Source organism: Pteronotus mesoamericanus, unplaced genomic scaffold (genome assembly GCF_021234165.1).
Source record: "Pteronotus mesoamericanus isolate MK-2021 breed Mesoamerican mustached bat unplaced genomic scaffold, CSHL_Meso_final contig_52, whole genome shotgun sequence".
In the NCBI taxonomy this organism is placed as follows: Eukaryota; Metazoa; Chordata; class Mammalia; order Chiroptera; family Mormoopidae; genus Pteronotus; species Pteronotus mesoamericanus.
The window spans coordinates 5,793,104-5,816,033 of NW_026555189.1; the positions used below are offsets into that span (position 1 = coordinate 5,793,104).

At 40.9% G+C, this 22,930-nt stretch overlaps 1 protein-coding gene across 1 annotated transcript in view; it reads left to right on the forward strand.

Annotated features, from left to right (window-relative positions):
• The window catches only part of ADAMTS18 (ADAM metallopeptidase with thrombospondin type 1 motif 18), a 125,345-nt gene that overhangs the window by 55,311 nt on the left and 47,104 nt on the right, over positions 1-22,930 (forward strand). Inside the window, exons 4-10 of the mRNA XM_054579012.1 lie at positions 6,047-6,329; positions 8,510-8,703; positions 8,975-9,058; positions 10,672-10,831; positions 12,114-12,219; positions 15,153-15,290; positions 17,225-17,378. Coding sequence (XP_054434987.1) covers positions 6,047-6,329; positions 8,510-8,703; positions 8,975-9,058; positions 10,672-10,831; positions 12,114-12,219; positions 15,153-15,290; positions 17,225-17,378 — 1,119 coding nt within the window. The remainder of the gene's footprint in view (positions 1-6,046; positions 6,330-8,509; positions 8,704-8,974; positions 9,059-10,671; positions 10,832-12,113; positions 12,220-15,152; positions 15,291-17,224; positions 17,379-22,930) is intronic.

Consider the following 22,930-nt stretch of genomic DNA (forward strand, 5'->3'; position numbering starts at 1 on the left):
AGAGCAACAGAGGGTAGGCATTGCCCACAGGGAGATCAGAGAGGAGGCCACTGCTTTACTCTAGGGCTGGGGTGATGCGTGACAAAACTGGAGTCAGAACACAGGGAAGGGCAGAGTTAGGAGCTCAAGAGATCAATTGTATGTCGAAATTTGTCAACATTGTTAACCGCATAATACTGCATTCAGTAGGATATTATTTAGAGAAAATGGAAATTTGAGGTCGGGAGCACAAATTTGGGTTCTGAAATTGACATTTAAAAACACAGCCCCGATGGATATGGGTTATGACTGTCTCCTCCCAGATGTGTAGCATTCACCCCCCTTCCAGAGGACGTTGACATGACATGAGACGAAGGAGGACTGTTATTAGCAGACACAGCACCAAAGCCTGGAATGATCTAGGGGGAGAAGCTGGCTGCATGGTCTCATGTGAAGTTCATGGAAAGTCTGGTTTCTATTAAATCCAGACACGCTAGCTATCTCGACTTGGTCCCTCACAATTAACCAACAGCCTTTATGGCAGTCATGTGTTTTCCAAATGAAGCCCTTCCTTAAGCTTCCTTTGAAATGATCTGATTCTCAAGGAAAGGCTGGAGCAAAGAGGATTGTGTGACAGAAGACTGTCAAGGAGCGTCTTCCTTAGTCTTCCCTAGAATAGAAAGTCTGCATGGCCAAACTGCTGGAAAGGCCCATGAAGCTTTGACATCTGTCCTCGTTGGTTGTCAGGGCACATTTAGCTATTGGAGGGGCAGAGAAGATGGGGTTTCACTTATTCCTCTCCCAAAAATGTGCTGAGTACCTCAGACATACAGAACATGCCTTGGCTGTCACAAAGCAGAGTAGCCCAGCCATGCCTGTACGTACCTGCCATGCAATAGAAGGGTGAGACCCGAGCATTGCAGGGTGAGTCTGAACTAGCTTAGTAACGCCCCGCACAGCCGCGTCCCAGATGGCAGCTGAGCCGGTTCTCTCCAGATCCACGGAGAAGTGTCTCAGTGTCTGACGCTGTGGAATACCCTGGCTTGTATGAAAATTGAGAGGGGAAGCCAAAGGGATGGCTCTGATTTTTGCATCACTTGACCCCAACCTTCATGTCTAGAAGATCCGATTCATGGGTGTCTCTCAGTGTTTTTCCTTTCCATGGGAAATGGCAGTAAAAGGGAGTTGACAGGTTGGCACTTATGTTAAGCCAGCCCAGAAGTGTTTTGTTCTTAAGAGTCAGTTATTTGAGCTGTTAACCTACTTTGCCAAAAAAACAGTCATATCCTCTATGGAACCTTTCTCTTTTTTTCAGCTTTATTGACATATAATTGACAAAATTGTAAGATATTTAAAGTATATAATGTGACGATTTAAATTTACCTATATTATGAAAAGACATTCCCCATTGAGTTAATGAACACATTCTTCACTTCATATATTTTCCTTTTTAAAAGAAGATTTTATTTATTTTTAGAGAGGGGAAGGGAGGGAGAAAGAGAGGGAAAGAAACATCAATGTGTGGCTGCATCTTGCGCACCCCTAGCTGGGGACCTGGCCTGCAACCCAGGCATGTGCCCTACACTGGGAATCGAACTGGCAACCCTTTGGTTCACAGGTCGGCACTCAATCCACTGAGCCACACTAGGTAGGGCATATATTTCCCTTTTAAAAAGAATTTTTTACACATACATTCAGGTTCTCTCTTAGTAAGTTTTAGTTATACAATACAGTGTTTCTGGAACTTTCCTTGAATCCTAATGGGATGTATATTTAAGGGTGTGGGAAGGCTGTATCATACGGAAGGTTTCATAAGAGTGGCTATCGAACAGGACGATCGTGAGAGTCAGATGAGATTCCGCAGGTAGAATATTTCGTACACTGCCTGGTGCATGGAAAACAGTGAGCAACTCCCCCTTTTGGTGGGGGCAGCAAAGGAAGGTGGAGAGAAAAGGCAAGAGACGTCTATTGGCCATGATTAAACTACTTGGATTAATTTACAAGTGTTAAGTCATAGATTTTTGACTGCTTATAAAAAGTGTATTTATGAGCATTTGTGGATTTAATTTTTTTGAAATTAATATTAAAATTCATATAATAACCTGTGGTAAACACGCCAACCATTTTGATATTAGTGCATTGTTTAAAAAATAGAGCTTTTCAGAAGTAAATGTCCTTTGGAGAATGGGCACAGCCATATGTTGGACATCATTGGCTCACACCTCTCAGCCCAGTGTTTGAGTTGTGAGCCACTGTATTCTGGTCTCCTGAGACTTGGGCTGTTGAAGTAATTAAGAGTTTATTTCAATGGAAATATTGTTAATTAGCCAAATAAATAAGTTTCATCAGTATGTTATTAATATCTCTTAAGAGACACCAGAATGGCATAATCTAGACCAGTACAGACAGCTAATAGCTTAAGTGCTTTGAAGAAGGGACTGAGACGATTTATCTTTGTGTCAGTAGCATAAACCATTGCATGTGGTCAAAGCCATGTTGGCTGATACTGTCTTGGAGCCAAGATTGGTTAGTAAGTGCAAGAAAAGGATAGTTGGTTTGTGCCTACTGAAGTACTTGAAGAAGGAGCTGAACATCCTAAGCTAGGGAAGGAAAAAAAAAAGCCAGGCCTTTTTAAGAACTACTGCAGCAAGTATTTTGGACCCTTTTCCCCTCTAATCCATCACTATCAGTGCGATTTAGAAAGCCATAGAGACTGAGAGTGCATGGAAACCCTACCTGCCTGGCCTAGGTCAGAGGTCGCCTGGATAAGGCAGCTGCATGCACCCCAGGCACAGTGCTCAGGGAGCAGCTGTTGAACAGCCTTGGAGGGATTTGCTCAGGTGTTCACTGGGAGGAGGTGGGCCTTAACCTGTCCATCTAAGCTGGTGGCCAGCATGGAAGCTCTAGTCCACAATCAGGTGCATTCTGCCATATTTTCCAGAAAGTCTACTTTGCTTTTTTTTGGTCCTCCCAGCAATAACCATCCATTTATTTCTTTAAAACAAATCAAAAGTATTCTTTTCCCCATGAAGCTGCCTCTTCTCAGGAGACAGCAGGTGGACAAGAGATTGGGTCTTCAGGGTAGATGAAAGCTGGATTTAAACATTTTGACCCATGGACATTCTGGATCCAAATAGGGTCATTGAAGAGGAGCTGTCTAGCGATTTCCTTTCTACCTGCCCCCTGTCTTTCTCAACCCCATCAGAACAACCCAACAAACAAATAAAAAGTAAAACATAGAATCTTTGGGTTAAGCGACAATCCAAGGCTAAAAAAGAAAAAGGAATTATGATTTCTCCTCTGTGTTTATCTTCAGTTACATTGGCAAGAATTGCACTCATCTGTCTCTCTTCAGGTCTTAAAACCTTGTTGAGTCCTTTCATTGTTTTTCTCAGTAAACAGAAAGAACATTTATGCCACTTCTCAGAATTTCTGGTCCAATTGAAGGGGGAAATTATAATACAAACACACTGTTAGAAAAAGGCGTGACTTCTTTGCTTTGTTCCTTCAAATAATCAAATATAATAATCACAATAATAAACATGTACTGAGTATTTTCTCTGTGCCAAGCACTGTTCTTAGCACTTAAAATATTAACTCATTTAACCTCTAAAAACCCTCTAAGGGAAGTGCTATTATTATTCCTAGTTTACAAATCAGGGACTTGAGTACCTGAGAGGATTATAAACTTCCCCAGGAGATAAGGGAAAGGATGAAAGGGACACTTAACGGTTACAGAAGTCAAGATACTTGGTGGCTCTTATCAGCTTCATGACCCCCTCTCTCACCAGGCTGCGAAAACTTTGGGGATATTGACAGTATCTGGTGAAGTTCAGGTTGACTGGGCGTTTCAGGTTTTTGAAGGAAGATTATTGGGTATAGGGATCTGGAAAACATAAATCTTCCAAATCATATTTCTATTGTGAGTCCTGTTGATGGTAATAATGATATCAGTGAACGGACAGGAAATGACAGGTTTTTGTTGACACACATATTTTTGGGTTTTTTCTCCCAAAGCGAAGAGATTTCCCCCCTTCAGCAGTGGGTAATCCTGAACATACACTGTTTTTTCAAAGTCTGTGTCCACGTGTGAAGGCCTGTCCAAGTGTCACTCAAACCGTTTCCACATCTGTAGACACAGACGGCAAAAAATTACATTTCAATTTCTTAGCATTGTGTGCTGCAGAGAGAACGGAGGGCGTTATCAGTTGGTGTGCTCTCGGCATAACAGCATCAGATTTTGTCCGCCGTTTGATCACAGGTCCAGATGGTTCTGCTTGTCCTCACCTGGGACCGGGTTTAAACCTCACAGCCACCCTGTGAGCCCGTCTCAGCTGGAAGCACAGGCGGAATTCAGGCCCCCCATTCCCTGAAGAGGGCCCTCCCCAGTTACAGTCCCCAACACAGTGAAAACATTAAACTGTTCTTGAAAAAAAAAAAAAAAGTGAATTATCCTTGAAAGCCCTCCAGCCTTAGTAACTTGCTAACTGGTTAAAGTCGTATCAAAGGCTCAAACCACTTCAGTGCCGTAACTGGACTAGCCAGTTGGGGAGCTTTCTTTTTTCTCCCTGTCTCAGGAGAATGATAGGCAACTCAAATGCAGTGAAAAGTTCCATTTTGAGAAAGTCATAAAATAATTGTCATCCTGTAAGGGGACAAACACACTGGGCCCACATAGCCGTGTATTTTTTAGTTCTGAGTGAATTTGAACATGTCACTTCCCAACTCTGGTTTTCCCAGAGTTCTGTAAAGGGAGGGGTGGGAGGTGCTGGTATGTTTACAGACTAATGTTTATAGACTAATGAATATTGATTGGCTGCTCATGTGTGGCACACACCAGGGATGCCATTGTAGAGTGTACATTGAAATTGTACCTCAGAGGTCGCAGGGGAAGGATGTCTTTTGTTTGTTTCCTTTGCTGAAGATAGACGAAAGCAAATAGTCTGTGGCCTGAGATAATTTAGAAGTGGGGGAAGGGTTGTTTTAAACAGGGTCTGAGAAGAGGCTGTTTACGCTGAGACATAGGCAGTGAGCCCCAGAGAGCCAAGCCAGTGTGTGGGAGGAGGAGATGGGAGGCAAGAAGTGTGTGCAAACTCCCTCAAGCATGGGTAGGGGAGGAAGAGTCATTTTTCTCTTTATCCCTTATTACCCTTAAAGTAAAAAGTCAAAGTGAGAGGCCACAAGCATTTGTGTAAGATGACAGAGTTGCAGTCCCGGGGCACAGATGCAGGCGGACACCCGGGCTGTGGAGCTGTGTGCTGATTACGGGGGGAGGCAAGGGGCGCTTGTGAGACGTGAAAGGGAAATGAGCGCGTGAAGAAAGGAAAGGCACCTCTACTGGTGCGAACAGGCTGAGTTAGTCTTTAGCTGCACATGGCTGATTACTGAGTCTATCTTCAGAAGAGGAGTCCACAATCCACAGTCCTTGTGGTCAGGATGTCTGCTTTCCTGTTAGTTTTACAAACAATTATTTACAAGACAATTTGGCTCAGTCCCAAGGTTATGTTGCCAAGTTAAAACTTTCCAAAAGTTCAAGGAGCAAGACGTGCAAGGGGCTCCCCTGCAGGGACTTCTCTGGCTCTATTCTGCCAACTCTTCACACCTTTTAGGTTCTTGGCTGAGGCACTCCTGTCATGAAACAGGTTTAAGGTGGTGGCTTGGGCCACTTCCAGGCGTTACTCAGTTTTCCTGGGTATTATCTCCCACGTATAGATGGAGGGATACATGTTATTAAACATCTGTTTGTTTTTCTCCTGTTAACTTGTTTTTTTATTACAGGGGTAATCTCAGCCAAGAACCTAGAAAGACAGGGGAAAGATTCTTTTTCCTTTCCCACTGCGCCAGTGTTAGTTTTCCCACTCACTATCTAAGCCTCAGTTTCCTCATCTGTAAAACGGGATGGTAAGAGTTGCAACTGCTAGCAGTACAGATAAAATGAGACATACGTGTCCAGCATTTAGCACAGGGCCTGCACACAGGACGTGGCCCATAAACAGTTGCTGCAAATCGACACATGAAAAAGGCAAACCTAGAATCATTAACGTTTCCTTTGTGTTTGGCTTTTTAGTCAGGTCTAATAAGGACACGAAGAAATGAATTCCTCATCTCGCCTTTACCTCAGCTGCTGGCCCAGGAACACAACTACAGCTCACTTGCAGGCCACCATCCTCACATACTGTACAAAAGGACCGCTGAGGAGACGGTCCAGCGTTACCATGGCTACCCGGGCTCCAGCCAGAATTACCCTGGTCATACCCCAAGACACACTCCCGACACATATCAGAGTCAAGAAAGAGAACATCACCATCGAAGGTTGCAAAAGCAGCATTTTTGTGGACGACGCAAGAAATGTATGTAAGGAAACTTTTTCTTGTTCTGTCCTTGTATGGGCCCTTGGTGGGTTTTCTTGAGAGCCACTGGGTGTGCTGACTTTGCAGATTGAAATGGGGCTACACTGAGCACCCCCAGAAATTAGTCTCGGAGACAGGCCAGACATCATCCCTGTCAGGCAAACACTAGGTGATCAACTCCATGTCTCTTGGATAAACTAGGAAGATTTTTATATGCTTTTTTGTTGTTCTTTTAGCACCTCCTACATTTTAGTTACAGATTCCAATATTATCTCTGTGTTTGTGAGAAAAGTACCCAGTCTTCCGATAATTCAAGAATTAAGAATTAAATCCTCAGGTGTGGTTGGGTGTTCCTTTTAAGGATTTGAAGGAGAAACTTCCCAGGAAACAAGACTGTCGGCCCCTGAGTGGAGGCGGCAGCGAACTGATTGGACCCTTGGGCACACTCTTTTGACCCAGGCACAGCCTCCTGCATTTCTAGACTAGCAGTGCCCAATAGAAATAGAGATAATGCCAACCCCAAATGTAACTGTACATGTTCTGATAGCCACATTTTAAAAAATTTAGAAATAGTTAAACTAATTTTATTAATACATATTTAATAATATATTTTATTCAACCAATGAAGTACAAGATATGTTAACATATCATCATTGTAACAAATTATTATTTTTATATTAAGTTTTGGAAATCTAGTATTTATTTTGTACTTAGAGTACAGTTTCAACTCAGACAATAAACTCTCATCAGAAAAAAGATCTATCTTTAGATTTCATAACATTTAAGGTTGAAAAAGTCCATGTATATGTTCACATTGTTCCAAGCATGCCTAAGGTTTTTAACAACTGAATCAAGTATTGCTTTTTAAATTAAAATTAAAATTAAATTTAAAATTAACTTTCTCCGTTATCACCAACCACATTCCAAAGGCTCAGTAGCCATGAGCGGCAAGTGAGTTGGACAGGCAACCAAGTGATGTTCCCCCCACCCCAGCCTGCCCCCTGGAGGAGGGGAACCTCTGTCACTGAGATTTCGATTGGGAACAATAAGGAAAGACGGTGTTTATACCATTTAAATTAGTTTTTGCATTGGCAGTGATACTGAAATATCCTCTTTTAGTGACATCTATTTGGCACAGGTCTATAGTAATAGTTGTATTACTGTAATTGTAATAATATTCACAGTGGCAATGAGATATGAAAGCTAAACTCAAGGTCTTTTATCAATGTTGCCAACCTGAGGATTTAAATCTACCTCTAAATGGTCTGCTCTTTTAATTTCACTCTATAGGGAGTAGACATCGCTATAATAACTGTGCCAGTTGTTAAAGTACCAAAATAATTCTACATTACTTTACATGGACACTGTCCTGAGCTCTCCAAATGCCCTTTTCCTTCCCAGCCACCCTTGGACTTGTCACAGTCCACTCACTAAGGAGACCATACCTTGGTCCAACAGGCACGTCCAGGGCTCTGCCCACAAGCCGTGGCTGGTATCTATGCTGTTGAGGTGGTGCCCGCATCTTACCTGTCACAAAGTATTTATACTTTTAATTATCAACTGGATAATGCCCTTTCCCCAATAACTAAGTCAATATCAGGCCAAAGATCTGATTGACCATTTATTTTGTGCCACGTGAAAGTTGGTGTTGAAACAAGAGTACAAGACATGGCCAGGGTTCTACAGGATATATATTTCTAAATTTTATTTAGGAAGGAAGATATAAAGTGTCATTATAAGTTCAGATGCAAAGAATGATTTCTATCTCTGCAGGGTTTTTTTTTTTTTTAGTAATAAAATAAAATGAGCATTTAAAAAAATTTTTGAAAACTATTCTCATTAAATTGATTTTTCTTGACCACTTGAATTACAGCTCTTCTTACTCATTAGAGCATTTTTGAGTTAATCCCTCCATCCACCCACCCACCCAAGCATTCACCTCATACAGGCATCTACGCACCCACCCACCCATGCATTCATCCATCCAAATCTCTATTGGATGAATCTTTCTCGACCACCAATGAGGTGCAGAGGCCCGGGACAGGCACCGATGGCATCACTTATCAGTAGACTGATGGAGAGTCGCTTCTCTAGTCCTTCTCCTCCCCTTGTTTAGATTTATATCTCACCCACATATTTGGGACTGATATCCTGTCCAAATGCTCTGCTGTTCATTGCAGATGCCCCCAAGCCTCCCACCGAGGACACCTATCTCAGGTTTGATGAATACGGGAGCACAGGGCGGCCCAGAAGATCAGCTGGAAAATCACAAAAGGGTCTAAATGTGGAAACCCTAGTGGTGGCAGACAAGAAAATGGTGGACAAGCATGGCAAGGCCAATGTCACCACATATATCCTCACGGTCATGAACATGGTAAGGGAGGCTGTCCGGACCCCAACCCTCCTGGCTCTCCAAACAGCTAGAGAGCAGAGGAGTCCCTTGTGTGGGCTGAATAGCAGATGTAGCCATGCAATTTTATTGGGGAAAAAAATGGAGTTTTGAGGAAATTGGCTTCATTGTACATGTATTTGGTCCAGTTAGAGCCTTTATACATATCCATATTTTTCATTGGTTTTGCCCCCTCCTCAGTTTTGGCAACTTTCACATTTGTTCATTTTATTTCTGACTTCAATTGTCCCAACAGGTTTCCAGCCTGTTTAAAGATGGGACCATTGGAAGCGATATAAACATTGTGGTGGTGAGCCTCATTCTTCTGGAACAAGAACCTGTAAGTGGCAAACTTCATTTATTTCTTAATCCTGGATACACTTATTAAACACCTACTAAGTGCCAGTCCTGTACTTACTGGTCATTAGAAATTCAAATTTGAAAATATGCTGACCCTACCCTCAAGGAGAGTACAATCTAATAGGGCTGTGTATTCAAATAACTAGGACATCACAAAATAATTATTCATATATAAATGTATATAACATATGCATCTATATATACAGTGACACATAAAAGATGAATATGCATGTATAATATCAATACAACTGTAAAATATAAATCTTATATTATATATAACAATATACATATTATGTAGGCTTCATAAGGAAGGGGCATTTGGTAATAAATGGAAGAGTTAATTGGATTTTGCAAGTTAGATATGCTGGGTAATAGCAGGTATATGCAAAAGGACATTTTAAAAATATTCTGAAAAATGTCATCAGAAAATTCTTGTAGTAAACCTACTGTGCCCTCAGCATCCTCCTGGGTACTACAGAGAACAAACAAACAAGGAATATTGAACTGCCCCTGAACTGACTAGAGTGAGGTGCAAGACAAAGGCATGGGGTGAATTATAAAATCAGAACATATAATAAAGTATTAAATTTCACGGCACTTCACTGCTTTGTAGTGTTTTGATGTTAAAACTGTATTTTTCTGAGGTGGGGATTACCAATTCACAGACTATTTTTCAAGTCCCCTGTGGCTTTTTATGTTTATCTATAGCCCTGATAATGAATGTATTGAGCAGGGAGTCAGAGACAAGACAAAAATTAATCTTACTGCCCAGGTGTGTAGAGCTACAGAGGTTAACAATTTGTCAAATGATTCTTGGGATTTTAGAAAGGTAGAAAGGGTGCGTGCTGTTTGGCAGGCACTTTTGTCTTTAACCTCCTGCTTATACTTCGCTCTAGGACATTGAAGCCAGCAGCAGCCTAATTCACTCATAGCTGGAGCGCTTCTCTAACAACCCCCAACTTGACCCAAGTCAATAATTTTAAGCAAACGTTTTGACAAATAATTATCTTAAGGGTAGGTTCTACCTTTTCCTTTAGAATCTCATAGTAATTTGTTTCTTCATTCAGTGAGCTTTCATTTGATTGGTTGGTTGGTTGGTTGGTTGGTTGATTGATTGATTATAACCTATGACATACCAAGCCCTTTACTGGAAATTTTGAGATAAGGATAACTAAGCTGTACTCATTCCCTTTCTTATGCTCTATGGAGGAGGCATTGAACTTTATTACCATTAATTTATAATTATGTTCTAAAAGTTACAGTGCTTTTGTAAAGGTGTTACTAGGCAGAGATGAACAAAGATTTTCCTAACCAGTCAAGTTATTTGTTATAAAAATATTATTGGTCATGAATTACACTACTGAAACTCTGTAGTTACTTTAAATATCATGAGCATTTACCCCAAATAGTTTTTAGTTGGGGTTTTTTGTTTGTTTGTTTGTTTGTTTAACCAATTGTCATCAGCCTTAGTTCATTTTTTTTCCCTCATCCTAAGAAACATGCTGTTTCTGTGTTTGCCTATAGAAATGGGATGATTCAACATTTCCATTTCTGTGATCCGTTCACATTCTGATCTGTGTGGGTTTCCCCTAGGGAGGATTATCGATCAACCATCACGCAGACCAGTCTCTGAATAGCTTTTGTCAGTGGCAGTCTGCCCTCACTGGAAAGAATGGCAAGAGGCACGACCACGCCATCTTACTCACAGGATTCGATATTTGTTCCTGGAAGAATGAGCCATGTGACACTCTAGGTATGGTATGAACGGATGCTTTGGACACGTCCCTGTTAGCTGAAAATCCGTTATGGAATATTTCTATTGGGCGGGTGGCCCTTAAATGATCATTAATAAGGAGACCTAATGTTTTAAATTGTGGAGTATCCTCATTGGACCCTCTAATCGATATTGTTCTATTTAACTGAAGTCAGCATGGAGTTTCTCTTTATATTTTTCTTTATTAACTCTATTGATGCTCATTGAGGCATAAGACAAGTTATTTCATCAGACAAGCTGTGGTTTATTCCATAAGCATCACAACTGCAGAACTGGGTAGCCGAAGAGAATTGGATTAGTCTCCGTGGTATTCAACTGTGCTCCTTGGTAGCAGTGTCTCCGTTAGAAAGTTACTTGACTTTTGGAGGACTCAGGTCTTCTATATTTGTGCAAGACATTGAGTAAGCACTACACCTTTTACCTCTCTACTATATTTTCTTGTGTATTGAGCTGCACATAGTAGGAATTCAACAAGTATTTTAAGGAATGAATGGTTAGGTCAGTACTGACGGTGATGGTGGAGGGGGTGATGGGGTCGCCCACAATACGTGCCCTTGCGTTATGTTCCCAGGTGACCTAACATCATGACTGCAAGGTGGTTGCAGCCAGTTCACAAGTGTGTGTTTAACACTGACTGGTTATGAGGACTCAAAATGGGGAGGAAAGACCTTTACCACTATCATGTCCTTCAAGATACAATCAAGGACTGACTTTATAACTGCTCTTAGAAGGAAGCAGCTTTTGGAAACAGGAATATTTATCACATTATAGTGAGCAGGAGAAAAATGAATTCAATCCGTTCACATCCTTTAGGCATTATCATGTTATATTCTTTAGAAGGAGACCAGAATGTGTGTTTTCTTGAGCCTTGATGGTAATACTCCTGCTAAGTGAACATTTTGCATTGGTTTAGCTCTCATTTCAGCAGCTGCTCTGACCCAAATAATAAACTTAGATAAGGCATGTAAATATTCTGTGACTCACTATTCTATATGTAAAATGAGAATTATAATATTCAGACCAACTCCACAGGGTTGTTAGGAGGCTCAATTGATGACAATATCTTAAGTTAAAAGAAAATAGCAAATACTGCATTTATCTATTTGGATAGGAGAGTTTTCCTCCACCCCCCCCCCCCCCCCAAAAAAATCCATGAATCCATTAAACTAAAACTGTACAGGACATTTTGAGGACATAAGAAATGATGAGGTATCTGTGTGTGTTCCCTTTGGACCGTCATTTGAAACTGATACTTCAACAGGATTTGCCCCCATCAGTGGAATGTGCAGCAAGTACCGAAGCTGCACCATCAACGAGGACACGGGGCTCGGCCTGGCCTTCACCATCGCTCATGAGTCTGGGCACAAGTAAGTGACTTTACAGGAAATCTGGTTGGGCGATTCATTGGCATTTCTCTAATGATTATTATTGGTCTAAGTAGGATAATTAGGGTAAATGTTGTGTAATGCTTAGAATAGCGCCTGACTACAAGAAGGGCTCCGTAAAGGTCATTGTTGCCGTTGCTCTTTTTAAAAAACATTTAGTAACCACACAGTATTACGTTGTGCATACATGGACTGCAGGTTACCTAATGGACCCTCTAGTCACTTAGATATTTGTTTATTTTCTTCTATGTGTTGCTGAAGATACTTTTGGTTTATTATACTAAGGCAATAACCATGGAGACATGTAAATTCACAGAATGTAATGGCATGCTAATTGTTTAAAAACTCTTGATGCATATTCTAGATATTCTTTTAGTTGGCATCATTGCATGCACTTAATATTTTTTAAACTGCTATCACTAAATCTTTCTTTTGTGGAAATATATTTAGAAATGAGGTATCAGAAACGTAAGAGAAATGAAATGAATTTATTTTACGAGGCATATAATGTGGAGTGGACACAGTTCTACGGTGAATTTTCAAACATTATTTGAGCAACAACATCTAAGTTGGTATAAGCATACTGCTTTGCAAAGTGACTAGTTCAAGGGCAAGCTCTCCGGATGTATGAGCTTAGGATTGTCTCTGCATGTGCCTTGTATTCAGCATTTATATTGAATGCTCGTTTTCAGAGCATCCAATTAATTTCTGACTTAAAAATAAAAGCAGATGTCATCTATTCCACAACTATAATCTGTATTTGATGTTTTGGTGTTAGGGTCTCATGAGCAAAATTTATTATCTCTAGGAAATTTGAATCTTGACCTTTACTGCTAGCTAACAGTATCCCAGAATTGTATGTCGATGCAAACTGCTTTCTTAGAAAGAGGAGAATGAACCAGTTTTCCTGTGAATGGTGGTGACACAACACCCATTAAGCCCAAGACCCTTTGTACAGAGCAGGAAATAAAATGATCTACGAATGTCAAATGTATGTGTACATTTGTTTCAGATGAACAGATGTCTCACTTTTCAGGTTACTGGCCCTTAAAAAATGTAGTCATCCTTGATTATGAGTTAAAATTACCAAAATCAAAATCCAGCATTTGAGTAAGGAAAAGCAGAAGCATTCCCCAGATGCAGTGAGGAGAGAATGGTCAGAATTAGAAGAAAAAACAGATAGAAAAATAAAATATACATACTCACATTCTAAGTAACATAGCCATATAGAGGTAAATTTTGAAACAGTCATTTCATAAGAGTTTGATATGACTTTTGACATATGCTAAAGAAAATGTATATTTTCTAAAATTCTGTTAAATCAAAATAACTGAGAAATTTTAACATTATTAAGTTCAAAATTCAGTTTAAACTTGGTTTTTATCATGTCCATAAAACTCCAGTGAAATGCTAATTTAATTATAATTTCCTCTGATTCTTACTCTTTCTTCTGGTACTTCAAATAGAAATTTTCTTCTGTTTTTGACTTTCACCAATATTTAGAAGGGGTGTCTTCCAGACTAATCCCCATAGTTTCCTGGTTTGATATAAAGAAGAACTGAGTTGGGCAAAGCTGAGGAGGAGAAAATGCTTTCCCTGAGTATATGTTGAATTTAATAGATACTTACCTATGAATCTGTCACCTCTAACTTGGTGGGGCATTCACTGATACAGTCATGACACACAGCCATCTGATACTGCCTGCCTGATGAATTGAGAGGAAATGCTAGAAAACGGCTACTTTTAGACATGAGTCACAACAGAATCCTATCTATGCTTATAACATAATTACTAATTTCCACTATATTATATTATGTGGTAGAGGCTACCTTCAAAGGATAGCTATATTGATAAGATTATGTCAGAACAACATGTTTCTTTCCACAGGAATAATATCTGCCCCAGAAAGATATATTCTTCAGAGGCAAATTATGCTCCTTCAAATAATTAGGTTAAGAACAATCCAAATTAATGATAAAATTGATAATCTGTCTATCCCCTGCCTCCCTAGAAGAACCACAAAAAGCCTTTTTGTGGAGCAAATTTTTTAGAGATGACGGAAAACAGTTATTCTCCTCACAACTTTAATACGGCCTGAAGTTAGCTGTCTTTATGGTGTGTGTATCACATACGGGTACATACATTATTGTCCTATTTAGTTTACCAGTCAGGAGATTTGGGAACAATTTAGGTGTGATGTACATGATTCCTAGGGAGTAAACCACCTAAAAAGTTATTAATACACTGTACTTGCTAGAACCTTCTGTGGTAAAATTGGGCTTATCAGAGTTTTTTCATAAAATGCACTAAAAAGAAGTCCTTTATATGCCTTCCCTAGATATGTTCAACCACTAATTTTTAAAGATGTTTGTGATTTAAGGGAGTTTAATTATGATAGAGTTTGTGATTTCAGCTAATAAATAGATCATCATTAGAAGAATATATGTCACACTTGCTTTATGAACAAACTGTCTATAAGCAACTCCCAATCAGCTTCCCTCTGTACCCACCTCCTCCTCACTCTGAGCTTCCTTAAATGCAGTTCCACAGTTGGTGGCGAGGAAGAAATGTCACTATTTGAAATAAAAGAATTTCACTTTCTCATCACTTCAGTGTAGCTTAAAAATCTTTACCAAAATTTTCTTTCTTAAAATACTTAGCAGATATACCATTCTTTGATTTTTCTGGCCAAGACATACTCTAACAAAGGACTCAGCATGCTAAAATCTCTCCACAAATTTCACAACACTTTATGTAGTAGTTCATTTTTGTCTTTCCCTTTCCTTTCGACTGTGATGACTCTGCCTCCCACTTGGGTTGACCGATTCTCAGTGCATCGTTTTCTTCCTCTGGTTCGAATCGGGAGACGGGGTGTTCACAGAGGCTTTGTTGTCATTGTTGTTGCTGTGCTTCAGCTTTGGCATGATTCACGATGGAGAAGGCAACCCCTGCCGGAAGGCCGAGGGCAACATCATGTCTCCCACACTGACTGGAAACAACGGCGTGTTCTCCTGGTCCTCATGCAGCCGGCAGTATCTCAAGAAATTCCTTAGGTAAGCAGGCCAAAGCCAGGGCTGCTCCCAGGTTTGGAGCAGAGCCAACCAATAGGGCTCAATAGGTGTGAAAACAAATATGCAGTGGAAGTATCTTTTCACCTCCCAATGAACAGAAAGGCTGACAAATTCCAGTAATGATGACGGGGATGCTGATATTGCCATTGTTGAAAAAACAGATTGTGCTGCATGCTCACCACATGATGCCTCATTCAGTCCTCACAAGCAGCCTTATTATTTCCTCATTCTAGAGTTGAGGAAATGAATTCTTGTGAGGATGATTGTGTTGCTTAAGGCCCTGCAGCTGGTAAGTTGCAGGCATAAGACTTGCACTTAGGTCTGCTATGACCTCGAGATTTGTGCTTACCACTCTTTCTCCTTTATGACCTCCAGAGATCGCTAGATAAAAATTGTTCTATTTTATTACTACTTATTGTTGTTAGTTTCTTACTGTGTCTAATTTGTAAAATGTATGTATGTTTAGGAGAAAACATAGTACACATATATAGGGTCCAGTATTATCCACAGTTTCAAGCATCCGCTGGGTGGGTCTTGGAACATGTCTCTCGCAGAAAAGAGGGGGACTACTGTACATATTTGTTAACCTGTACCACTGCATATTATTTAAAAATGCTTACAGAATTAGCAATATACACAGCACAGGCAAAGCTGATCAAATGTTGAGATGCCTGACAAACAGTATCCCAAAAGATAATGAAAAATTAACAAACCTTTTGCTAATAATAAGCTTTGTCACATAGATTTTCTTTTTAGTTTTAAATCTATGATTTGGGGCCTCAAATTATCTTTTCTATCTATGTGAGAATAAATATTATAAATCCAGATCAACTTAATATGCAGAGTAGGGCAAAAGTAGGTTTCCAGTTCATATGGGAAATAATGCAGTAATTAATATGTGATAATACAAAAATAAATTCTGTTTCACAGCCTCACAACTGGAAACCTACTTTTTGACCCACCATGTGGGTTGAACTTCCATCATTTCTATGATATAGTTAAATGCTTTTGGATGATAATACTAACAGCAGTAGCGGCTAACTTAGGATGCTTACCATGCTGTGTTAAGTGCTTTCCTTTTTCTGGTTTATCTGTGTAACAACTTTTATGGGAGTTATTGTCAGAAATGAGATGTACAAGTCATATGGTTGATTAGGACCCCCATCTGTCTGACTCCAAAGTCACACTTCACCACCATGCTGTTTTTAACCTTTCATTGATATCATAGTTTAATTATGTCAATGGAGGTAGGGTGCTTTTTGGGAATATCCCTGCCATCAAGATTGACTTTTTTCCTCAGCATGTCCCAGTTAAACATGCCTCAGGGAAATTGCTCTGCCTTATGCCCACATGTGGTTTTTCTCCTGACTTCTTTCAAAAACCTTATTCATTTTTTAGCTTGTAGAAGTCATTTGAGGTAAAGTATATGTTTGACTACTAACCCATTATCTGTAAAAAGAAAAGAAACCCAAAAAACTATAGCGTGACTTTCAACTCCATGAAGACAGGTACTCTCACCCTCTCTGGTTCACTCCATACCTTTAGTGTGTTAGCATAATGCTGTCTACAGAGGAGATACTCAGTAAAAAAACTTGTTGGCTATTGTTGAACAAGGCTATAGGGGAAAATTTTCAAATACATTGATCTTTCACGTCTCTCAGCAGGCCGAGCCAGGTCACTCGGAGGGCTATAGCTTCAGTACCATGTGAAACCCTCTATGGATGTATACATTTCATCTTCTTAGACAGGACAAAACTCAACTATTTGGAATGAATACACATTTAAACTTTAAGCATGCACCTATTTCTCTAGCCATGTCATGTTTTTCTTTACATGAATGCATTTAGAGGTATATCACTTTAAGAAGTGGATTGCAGATAAGCAAGATAATTAATATGGATGTGTTATCCCTGCAGCACACCTCAGGCTGGGTGTCTGGTGGATGAGCCCAAGCAAACAGGACAGTATAAATATCCAGACAAACTACCAGGACAGATTTATGATGCTGACACACAGTGCAAGTGGCAATTTGGAGCAAAAGCCAAGTTATGCAGCCTTGGTTTTGTGAAGGTATGTTTGCTTGTGATTTGAAACTTACATTAAGATCCTGCAATGTGTCTGTATACCTAACTGAAGTATAAACATTTAGTTTGCTAAGGCCAAGGGTTAGAGTCTGGGTTATCTCAAAAATGTCAGTTGTTTGGCATGATAATTAAGTAGCAATTTTACCATCAATGAATTATCCAGTCTTATCCCCCATAGACCGTGCCTGGTTTTAATACATCTGACGTGCATCCTTGAAAGAACATTCCTCTGCTGTAGAAGAAGATTTTTATCACAAGTAGTAAATCTGGGTTCAATAGCTTTTACCTACTGCTCATCTCTGTTTTTGGTATCATTGTGTTCATGTTCTCTTTTAAAGTGATATGTTTGAAATATCACCACCCAAAATACATACAAGTGCCTTTTGCATGATACAAAAATACTTTATGGCAGCCAACGTTTTTTGATACGTACAAATTCAAGGTGTATCTTGAGCAATCTTAAGATATTTGTCAAGTCTTTCAAACAATGCTGCGAGAAAGATACATGGGAAAAAGCAAAAGCCGAGGAAGTAGAAATGGGAGAAACCCTTCCAGTTGGTCAAAAACTACATCACTGACAATATCAACCTCACTGAAAAGGAGATTCCATTTTAAATTGGTTTATTCCTAGTACCCAAAGAGAAACATGGAAATCCGAAGTCTGGATGCAGGGGAGTTAGAGAGTTTTACAGCTCCTTTTCCTCCTGTTCCTACTATTCCTATTTCTACTCCCGTCTTCTTCTGCCTCTTCCTCCTTCTCCACCCGCCCCGCCCACCCCGAGCAGCACCACCGCCATTGCCCACAGCAGCGGCACCGCCCCCCGGCATTACCGCCACTTCCTACCATGTACCACCGTCTCCTTCAGCAGTTGCTGAGTCTCTGCTCCCCGTAAAGCAGTCTACTGAGACTTCTTTTCTTTTTCTTCAGTCTCCACAAAAACCTTTGAAGTGAGACTTATCACCACTTTTTACCTGGAGCTCAGAGAAGGTAGTTAATTTCCCCAAAGTCACAAGACTTAAATGGTGGAACCTAACCCAAAGGCATCATCCACACTGATGTTAAGCTTCCTTCCTTCCCTCCATTAGTTAATACCAGCGTTTCCTAAACTTCAATCATTAAGATTAACATTCGGTCATTAACAGTGACCTTCATTAGTTATGTTGTATCTTTTTTTTAATGATTCCCTTGTTGCTTTTCTATAAAACAACTCACTTAAAAAATATAAGTTGAGTCCCAGGAAATAGTAACCCTTAAATCACAAGTTTGATATGGGATTACATATCTTTTCTAATACAATTTAAATGCATAACTATTAGAAAAGTTTACACATACACCTTTTGCCGGGTTCTCCATGGTACATGGGCCTATATGGTATGTATAAATTAATAAACATATAACAATTTCAGATTGCATATTAAGTTGATGCATTAGACAGAATTTAATAGCCATTCTCTGTTGAAAATGGTTGCTAAATTTGTGTCCTGGTTACTTCATTCTTAAAAGATTCACTAGCTTATTCATTAATCAAATATTTATAAAGCACTTACTATGCAGTAAATGCACAGTTGGTAATGAGGTTGATTTTCTTTAGAAATATAAAGAAAGTTTCTAGATTAACTATCATTCCTTCAGGATCACACATTCAACAAACATTTGTGGGGTGCCTGTTCTGTGTCAGACAGTATGCAGGGCTTAAACAAGCATTCTTCAAATATAGCTCTTTTTTCTAAAAACACCATATTTTGAAAGAATCTCAGTGTTACGGTCGTCCCTGGGAACCGGAGCAAAGGGAAATGGAAATTCCAGACTAAAATATTGAATAAAATAAGGAAAGGCACATGCCCTTATTTTATTAGGCAGACTGGGTGGCTTGGTTGGTTGGAGCACACACGGAAAAGCTGCAGGTTCAGTCCTCGGCCAGCCACATACCTAGGTTGTGGGTTTGATCCCAGGAGGGGCGCAAACTGATCAATGTCTCTGTCTCTGTCTCTCTTTTCCTCCTTCCTTCCCTTCTCTCTAAAACCCATCAATAAATTTATCTTTCAGTATTTAAAAAAAGATGATAAGGAAAGGCACAGAGATAGGAAAGCCTGGCGGGGTGGGAAGACCTGATTGGGAGAGACCGTTGCAGGTGACTATGAGATCAGGTAGAGAAGGTAGGGTTGGCAGGTATAGATGCTGAATGCAGAATATTCCATCCGCCATTGATGGCCTTTTGGTATTATTCCCAAGCCTACCTATAACTTGAACATGACTTCATCTCCGGGGATCATAAATAGGTCCCTGCCAGGCCCTAAGTAGGAGGGGTTTTCAGAACAACAGAACCTCCTGTTCATCCTGTTGGTCTCAGTAGGTTAGACCAGCTCCAGCAACACAAGAAGAGCATGCGGTTTCCGTTGAGGAGCTTCATTGTTCTGTCATTATGCTCACTTTCTGACCTTTTCTCCTTGCTGCCTGTTTTTCTTCTCTATACCTCCTAGAAAGGCAGTTTTGCATGGTGTTTAAAAGCAACAGAAAAGGAAAAAATAAGAGATCATTTTTTAAAATTGATTTAATCTCTATTGTATTTTTTCCATTACCATTTAGTCCCCCCAGCAATCACCGCACTGTTGTGCATGTCCGTGAGTCTTGTTTCCTTTTCTTCCCCAATCCCTCCACCCCTCCCCTCCCCGTCCCCCACTAGCTGTCACCCTGCTCTCCATCTAACTAAGTGTCCTCTCAAACCAGCAGGAGCAGTGTATCAGCATCCCCTAGGACGTGGTAGAAGCGCAAATGCTAGGGTCTCCTCCCAGGTCTAGAGAGGAAGAACCTTTGGGTGTGGGGCCTGCCAGTCTATGATCGAACATGGGCTCCAGGTGATTCTGACGCGTGCTCAGGGTGGGGGCCTGCTGCATTAGACAGCCTTAAATTTTACACGCACGCACGCGCGCGCTTTCCAAATTGGACACACCCGAGTTTAAAATCTTATTCCACTTCCTAAAACTCTGGGCAAATGACTTCACTACTCTCAGCTTTCATGTTCACATGTGTAAGGTGAGCCTAATAATTCCCCCCGGTCATTGTGAGGATTAATCTTTTGGTATAGTTTCACCACTCAATAAATAATAGGGTTTTCTACTTGCCCTCCTCCTCGAATCTCCAGTAGCATCACCGCTATCACGCCTGGCTGTCCTCTCACAGTGGCTTCCTTGTCAGAGGGTCTGGGGCTGGCTATTGTTATCACCTGTCCTGTCTTTCCTCCTCTCCCGGCCTCAAATTTTGTCTCTTCAGCATGTCAAGCTGGATATCTGTTTCCTTTCAAAGTGTTCGAGAAAATGAGTTAATGTGGCTGATGGCTGCACATTTTTAGAAGCTATGTAAAGGAGGGAGAACTTGCGTTTGATTATTATGTACTTACTAAATGCATACAGACTCGGTGAGTGAATCAGTGCTTTTTGCCGGAATGCCCCACGCTCTGTAAAAGGCTGATCCATGCTTCCGTGCCGGGTATTTTACTGCGTTAGAAATGGGCGGCCTGTCCTCTGTACCTCGGTAACCAGCACAGTTGCTGTCACATAGCAGGAGCTCAGGAAACGTTCATTCATAGCTACACCAAGGGGGTTTGAAGTGGAATGGGAATTATGGGGAAGGTATTTGAATTCTCCTGAATATTTTCAGGGCCATCACCTTAGAGAGCATTCTCTTCGAAGGGAAAGGCATAACGAATATAACAGGATGGGCATGTATTTCTTCTTTCAAGAATTGGACATTGGCATCGAAGAATGGAGAATAAAGAGTAACTTCTGAGCCCTGGCCAGTGTGGCTCCGTTGGCTGGAGCATTGTCCCATGGCTGAAAGGTTGTGGGTTCAATTCCAGGTCGGGGCACAGACCTAGGATATGGGTTTGGTTCTCTGGTCTGGGTGCATAGGGGAGGCAATCAATCAATGCTTTTCCCTCACATCCCTGTTTCTCTCTTGCATCAATGTTTCTCTCCCTTCCCCTCCCTTACTCTGTCTCTAAAAGTAATGAAAAAATGTCCTTGAGTGAAGATTTGTTTTTTTTTAACAAAAGAGTAAGTTCCTAGTATCTAAATCACACCTACTTTGCAATCTACTAAATTTATGACATCGCATTTCAACTGCTATAACTTCCCCAAAGACTTGTGTTCCAACTACACCACTGGCCTGGTTTCCTACCTACAAGCCTTTGCAGATGTGCCCTTCATCTAAAAAGCTGCCTGGTCGTCCATCTTTTAGTGTCATTGATGATCCAGCTCAAGTGTTACCTCTTCCTCTGACCCGCAAGGAACCCTAACCCTTCATTTCTCTGGGCTCCATCTGCACCCTGTATGTCACCATCAAAACCTTGTGACACTGTATTACAATCGCCCATGAAGACCTCTTGCCCCAGTACGTGGAGAATATCTGCTGTGCCTACCATGCGCCTGACAGAATAGCAAATACTCCGTAGTTATTTATTGGGTTTTCAGTGATAGCTGAAGAAAACGTTTTTTAGCGCTCTGATTTTCAGGAAGTGGAGGATTTTGCCTCTGTCCCCTTCTCGTCTGTCCTCAAGGAAACAGGAGTGACTTATCGGAGAGAAAGAGAGGAGTCAAAGATGAGTCAGGGGTTTATTGACTGAGCTTCCAGCATATGGAGGAGTCTTAACGAGAGCTGGGAAGGCTGACCATGGAAGAGGTTTGGGGAAGGGGGGTGAGCAGCAGACGGGGAATTTTGTTTGGATGTGTTAAGTTTGAGCTGCTTTATAAAATTTGATTTGTAAGGACCATTAACATTTTTAGTATGTCAGATTTTACTTGAAGGGACATCTGTCCTTTGGAATACAACTGGAGAACATGGCCAAGGAGTGACAGGACAGAATAATGTATGGCATTGAGACTTTTTTTCTCAAAAATCACATTCAGGCAACAGGAGACCCTGAAGTGTCTGTGGGTCTTTCTTTTTCCATTAAATTATGACTTAAGTCTAGGGAATTATAGATAAGGAAAAGTTAGTCAAATGTGCTGGAAAAAAGAGGGAAGAACCAGCAAAAAAGTGCAAACTCTCATTTCTGCCTACTTTGAAAGGGAGCATGTAGTTGGCTATAATTACGTTTGACTTCTGTGCTTCACCACAAAAGAAATAACATGTTTGTACAGCCTGCCTTATTTCGCTCTGCATTCCCTGTGTTTTTGTGTTTTGCTTTATTTTCCTGGTCTTCCCCAGCTGCCCCTTCCCCTTAGCCTGTGGCTTGGCATCCACTGTGGATCTGGGGCCTCTCTGCTCCATCTGCCCCGGGGTCGCCTTGGTGGCTGCCACATAGGCGATGAGTGTGGGGTGTGCGTTACGGCTTTCTTCTGGCGGGAAAACAGTTTAGTTCTGAAAGCCTTTCTCACTGTGGCTTTCATTGTTTCAGTGGTTACATCCCATTCTTCCGTGTTGATGCAGACTGTTCTTTTCCCAGATGAACTTGCCCCCCTCGGACCCAGGGTGGCACAGTAGGGCGGCACACAGACACGAGGAACCCGAGGCGCGGTGTTCGAGGCTGCCTTATGCTT